Raw genomic sequence first — 6,000 nt, 5'->3', positions numbered from 1 at the left:
TACACACTACATATTACAATAATTAGTTTGATATATTACAATAATTAGTTTGATAGAACTGTACATTTAACTTCTACCTATGGAAACTTTCTTTTGAATTTTAAAGTATCACTATCGAAACATCTTTAATATCCGAAGGTGTATATACAAAGATTCATATGGACTAAGTTTAATATTAGTTACTGCAATGTCTCTTCCTTTGAGAGCTGTTCAGAATCCTGAATAATCCACCTTTGTCTTCTTTTAGTCACTTTTCCTTAGGCATGGGCACTAGCTAACTAGTTACATATGTTTAAATATGGCTTTATGACATTATATTGATTTTTCTATAAGAGATCAGAAAGGTGTGCTAGTGACTTCACTTTTTTGGTATTTGGAGGGTCTGCAATTATCCGATTTGAAGTTTTGAGAAAAATTTTTTGAAGACAGTAATTTCCAACAAGAGTAAAGCTCTCAAGAATTCAAAATAGGTAATTCATTGAAAAATCACAAACAAACTCAATTAGTAAAAAGACTATGTTGCATTGCATAGAAAGGAAGTTTTACATAGGCAGGGAAATACCAAGTTAAGAGATGTGTGACAATGTGGTTAAAAAGTCATATTGTGTTCACCTACTCTTTCTTTTGCTAAAATCATCGACTTGAACAGTTTTCCAGCTGGAATTTACAAAGTGGGGCTATGAACTGGATTTTTTTTTAGTATAGCTTTCAGGAAGCAGGAAGACTTGTCTCTTTTTAAATGATAGAATGTAAATATTGAAACAATGACATTAGAACATCTAACCATTCTTGTTGCAGTTGAAATTCCATCTAATTCGGCTTCTGGACTGATTGTTCATTTTTCCATGATCTCTTCTTGTGGGTTTGCTAGAAGTCCCTTTCCCTCCATAAACACTTTCCTTTGGGGGATTTGGGTGCCTTCCTTTTTTAAAGTTTTAAAAACTAGAATGATTTATAGACTATCCGTATCCTGTTAGAGTTGGGCAAGTGAATGGATCATATTTGCATGGGTCACTCTGATCATAGGACTTCACTGTTTCTTGAACTGAAAGTGCAAGATTTATTATTCTATTAATGCTCATAAAGTCACTCTTTTGATGAGCCATAATTTCTCTTTATGAGGAGTGTATATGCCAGTCACTCATGATAAGGGAGAAGAAAGTCCAGACTTCTAACATATTCATATTCCCTGGGACATTAATAGTCTTGAAACCCCATATGACTCCAGGGGATAATGCCATAGGGTAAAGTTAAAAAAGGTAAATTTCATGGAGTCGGTATGTCCCCGTGAGACTTCCCTCACATTGCTGGTTGTGTAGGAAACCAAGTTTTTTCTATTTTAATTAACAAATTTAAACCTCCTGATGGAGAAGATAACCCAACCCCAACTAGCCTGGTATTATCTTTGTGAATATTCTTAGGGAATGAAATAGCAGGAGGTGTGAACTTTCTCCTGTTTATCTTAATGGTCTGCTAATGGCAAAGCATAATTACAGTTACTTAAATGCTAAGTGTATTAAGGTCTTCAACGAAAACCCTCAGGCACAGCGCTTTCCTTGAATGACCCAGCTTTTATTTATACAGTTTTTTTTTAATCATTTGAAAAAATTACCCCAAATAAAAACAAAAAGAAAAAAAAAACTCCATTCATGTTTAACCTCTTTCAATTACTATCATTGTAGAGTTAAAGCGTTTGTGACTTCTAAAAAGTCTAAAAGATTATGTGTATGGCATAATTAATTGAATTTGTATCGCCCCCACATTCAAAAAGCAGGGGAGTTTTGCAATAGTTCGCTTCACAGCTTCAGGAAGTCAGTTTGCTTCTAAAGTAGAAGACCGTGTGTGTCTTCTAAAGACCATCCTGTGGTACCGTATTTGGGATGGAAACTTAACCATTGTACCTTTCCCCAAATGAACCCACACCAGAAGCCTGAAAGCCACCATCTCCCCGTCGGTCTCTGGATCTCCTCGCTGCCTTTGTCCCTTCTAGACGTGGAGGCTTGGAGAGGAGGTTTGGTTTCCAAGGATTGGAGCGTTTGAAGGGCGGGGCCACCTCCAAGTCCATCTCCCCTTTTTGTCCTCTTCTCCTGGGACGGGAGGGTGGAGCCAGGTCCCCCCGCGGCCGGTTCGGGAGCTCTCTCTATCTCGGTCGCTCGAGGTGAGTCTGAAAGGGCGGCAGCCCGTTTAATTGCAGCGCAGGTTAATTTCTTGAGTTCACCGCAGTCGGTCCGCCAGCCGCTTCCCCGGTCTTTGCCAAGTGGGTTTACGAGGTCTGAGGCGTGTTGGGGCGCGCTCACGTTCTCGCAAAAGGCTCCTCCCCAGGGCTCATTCCCCGACTGCGGGAAGCCCTTTGGTGCCCCAGGAGCCTTGGAAACCCAAGGTTTCCTCGGATCTCGTCGCTCCTTCCTCCCTCCTCACCGCCTGGTTCCCTACGTCCCTGCCCCCAGGGAAGGACGGCCCCCCTCTTAGGACTTACGACCCAAAGCCAACCCAGAAGGTACCTTCACGTCGAAGATTTTATCGCAGCCTCCAAAACCCAGCAGTCATAGGAGCTTTCAACCTGAAATACGGTTGTTAATTTCTCGGTGCAGAGCTTGACAGAAAAAGTCAGCTTTTTATTAAAGACAAAGAGGTAAATTATCAGCCGGGACAGTGGAGGGACGGCGGAGACCTGGCGCGCTTCCTCCGGTTGCCACGAGGAATTTACGGGGTGGCGGCGGCCAGCGCTCAGACACCCCCCGGGTCCGGGTGGGGAGGAGCTCGGGGCCGGAGGACTTCCCTGGGTCCCTCTGGGCACTCGGAAGGGGGAGTCCTCCCGAAGCCGCACAAAGCCAGGATCATTTCAGTCCGGAACAGCCTCAGCGTCCTCCTCCTCCTCTCTTCTTTCTTCTTTCTCTTCTCGGTGACTCCCGTTCCCCTTTCGCCTCTATCCTTTCTGCGCCTTGTTATTCTCCTCTCCTTACTTCTCTCTCCTCGCCTTTCCTCTCCCTCCCCCTCCTTTCTTCTCCACCGCACGCGTAGAGTGTCATTTATTTATTTATTTATCACCCCCGCCATCAACACCCTTTTAGGGATCCCGAGCTTTTCAATGTGAGTGGGAGGAGAAAAGGGCAGGAAGTGTTGACTGGAAGTGGGTGAAATCGTGCCTCGGGGTGAGAGATTCTGCTCAGGAATATAGGGTCGGGAAAACCTTGGAAAAGGAGATTTAGATCGGTTTAGGAAGCCCCGCTATCGGATGGGAACCAACTCCGCGCGCGTCTCCTCCTTCTCCTTTATTGTATGGATTTATGGGTATATATCTTCTCGGACTGTTGCTTGGAGGGGAGGGAGAAGAAAGGGCGAGCATTTAAAGAGGACAGTCTTGCCCAGGATCCTTAGCACCGCGCCTTCACCGGATGCGCGCTCCTCAATGCAAAGGAATCCAGCAACATCCCCCAATTCAGACGCGGACAAAAGAAACTTTAATTAAGGTCTCTGCCCCGCGCGCTGCGCGTTTCTCTCTCCTGAGGCTGCTGATGTCCAACTCCAAGATCCGAGAAATAGAAATGGTACAATCAGCCCATGCCCTTGAACTTCAATTGCTCCTGACTTACTGCATTGATTTTTTTAATACTGTAGAACCCCCACCCCCACCCCCCACCGCTCCCAGTCCAATTAAAGCCTTAGGAGACTTTCGACCTGGTGATGGAGGGGGGAACCACTCCTTTGCGAAAGAGATAGTTCCGAATGATACGGGGGGAAATCACGCTAAATAAAAATTCAAGGTGTGAAAGCTTCATCTTGGCTCGCGTGTATTCAACACCATGACACCTTATCATTAGGAGCGCTGATTGTTACTTTCCGAGCCTTTAGACGATCAACCAGAAAGTGCAAACAACGCGGGGCTGGAGGGTGTAAAGTTATTTAAGCAGGCTTTCTTTTTTTCTTTTGGTGCGCAGTCAAAACATTTCACAAGTTAGGAAAAGAAAGTGGTGGTTCCGAAGCTCGGAATGATGGGCTCTTTGCCTCCTCCACCCCCCACCTTCCATATCAGAAAAGAAATAAAACGCACAATGAGCCTTTATTTCAGGGGAGAAGACTTCAAAATACGTGCCAGTAATGGACAATTTGAGCTTTTCACTGGAAATACTCACACCGCAAGCTGGAAAGGGATTAAAAAGCCCCACGTGGTTGATCTGGGTTTAGACTTGCAACCTCCAGTTCCCCATGTATGTTCTTTGCAAAGGTTGGCCTCTAGATGGATGCAAGTGAGGGACCCTCTGGGGCCCGGGCTCGGCGCCTCGGGCAGGACTGACGGTGGGAGCGCTATGAGCTGCCGGGCAGGGTCCTCACCGGGGGCTTCCTCTGCGGGTCAGGGCTGCCGGGCGCCACCGGGACGCGAGCGCGCACGCCTTGGCCCGGCCGCCGCGCTCCTCGCACCGCCTTCTCCGCAGGTCTTTATTCATCTCATCTCTCTCTTCCCCTTCTCCTTCTCCTTTGCCTCCTTCTCCTCCTCTTCCTCCCCCTCCTCCACCACCACCTCCTCCTCCTCCTCTGCCGCCGCCACCTCCTCCTCTTGCATCTCACTGGCCTGGCTCTGTGTTGCTCTGAGTGACAAAGACAATGTCCCAGCCTTAACTTTGCAACCACCTTGCCTCCTTCTGGGGTTCAGCAGGGGGGAGGGGGGACAGCAGCAGCAGCCTCAGCATCTCCTCCAGCTTCTCCTTCTGCTCTTCTCCAGCTCTTGGATAATTCTTCCTCTTTTTTCCCCTAGCCTTTTTCCTCATTTCTTTCTTTCTTTCTTTTCTTCCTCTCTCCTGCACGTTGTTGTTGTTATTAGAAAGGCTTCGCGCACCCCCTGGTGCTCCGGCGTTTTGTGTGGCAGGAGAAGATTGTCTTCCTTCTCTCTTTCTGTCTTGCTTTCTCTCTCCCCCTGGTTGCTCATTATTCAGAGAGAGACACAGAGGGAGGGAGAGAGAGAGAGCGCGCGAGGGAGAGGGAGGAGAGGAGAGAGAAGAGGAGAGAGAGGGGAGAGAGAGAGAGTGAGAGGGAGAGGGAGGGAGGGAGAGAGAGGGAGAGGGAGAGAGACGGATATCTCAGGTCATCTGCAGCTGCAGCGAGTCTGAGGAGCCGAGGAAGGCAGGGAAGATGGCGATCCTCCATTGCTGAGACCCGGCAGAAGCACATGAGACTCCCAAACAACTTCCACAACAATAACCCGAGCAGGAAGAGGAGAAAGAGAAAGAGGATAAGGAGGCGGTGGGGCTGGAGAAACCGAAGCACCTCCCGGCGCCGGGACGCTTCTTCTGTAAGTTACTGCAATTAACAACCACCTCGGGGTGGTCCGAGTGCTCCGGGGAGGAGAGCGCGGGGTGGTGGAGGCACAAACGCGCTCATTCATTCGGCCAAGGAGGGTTGGAGGAGCGGCGAGGAGAGGAAGTCCCCTGCATGGACTGGCTGTTGGAAGAGGAGAAGAAGCGAGAGAGAAGAGGAGGAGGGGGAGGAGGGAGAGCAGGAGGGGGAGGAGGAAGAGGAGGAGGAGAAGCGAGGGAGGAAGAGGAGGAGGAGGAAGAGGAGGAGAAGGTGGTAGTGGTGGCAGTGGAGGTGGCTGTGCTTTTCCTGCTGGCTGCTCCTTCTGCTGGGGGGAGTGAGCGCGGTGGCTTAATTAATTTCGTGTAGTTCTATGAAGAGAAGAGAAAATGAAAGATGAGTGAGAAGAGAGCTGGAGGCTTAGGACGGATGCTCCGAGTGTGGGGACTGGAGTAGGGACAGAGAGGGGGGCGGAGGGCGGGAGGCAGGAGACCTGAGCCGAGAGCCAGAGGGAGCGAGCGAGGGTCAGAGGAGGGAGAGCTCCGAGCCAGCGGCCCCGACCTGAGCGGGTTGACCTCTTTCTTTCTCTGTCCCTCTCCTTCCTTTCCCCCCCCTCTGTCTGCCTGTCCCCCGCCCGATGGCAAAGCCGTGCGGATTGGCACCCCCCCCTTCCTCAGGTATTTGGCTCTCTCTCTCTCCTCTCTCTCTCTT

The 6,000-nt window shown here is 49.1% G+C and overlaps 2 protein-coding genes across 5 annotated transcripts in view; one reads left to right on the top strand and one right to left on the bottom strand.

Annotated features, from left to right (window-relative positions):
* Positions 1-1,313: 1,313 nt before the first annotated feature.
* LOC105707934 (uncharacterized) lies at positions 1,314-3,029 on the bottom strand. The gene is given in 5 exon segments (XM_064376694.1): positions 1,314-1,918; positions 1,920-2,329; positions 2,332-2,464; positions 2,570-2,812; positions 2,964-3,029. Coding segments are annotated over 5 exon segments (882 nt in total). The 3' UTR covers positions 1,314-1,888.
* A 1,442-nt stretch (positions 3,030-4,471) lies between these two features.
* The window catches only part of ZNF462 (zinc finger protein 462), a 153,177-nt gene continuing 151,648 nt past the window's right edge, over positions 4,472-6,000 (top strand). For 3 of the 4 annotated variants that reach the window (XM_064379270.1, XM_064379265.1, XM_064379236.1), the window contains exon 1: positions 4,472-5,287. The gene's annotated coding sequence lies outside the window, so the exon portion shown is untranslated. The remainder of the gene's footprint in view (positions 5,288-6,000) is intronic. The other variant, XM_064379273.1, reaches the window with a different exon arrangement.

This window comes from Aotus nancymaae, unplaced genomic scaffold (assembly GCF_030222135.1).
Source record: "Aotus nancymaae isolate 86718 unplaced genomic scaffold, 86718_ANA_hifiasm-v0.15.2.pri h1tg000003l, whole genome shotgun sequence".
Taxonomy (NCBI): Eukaryota; Metazoa; Chordata; class Mammalia; order Primates; family Aotidae; genus Aotus; species Aotus nancymaae.
This window is presented reverse-complemented; position numbering and strand designations above follow the sequence as displayed.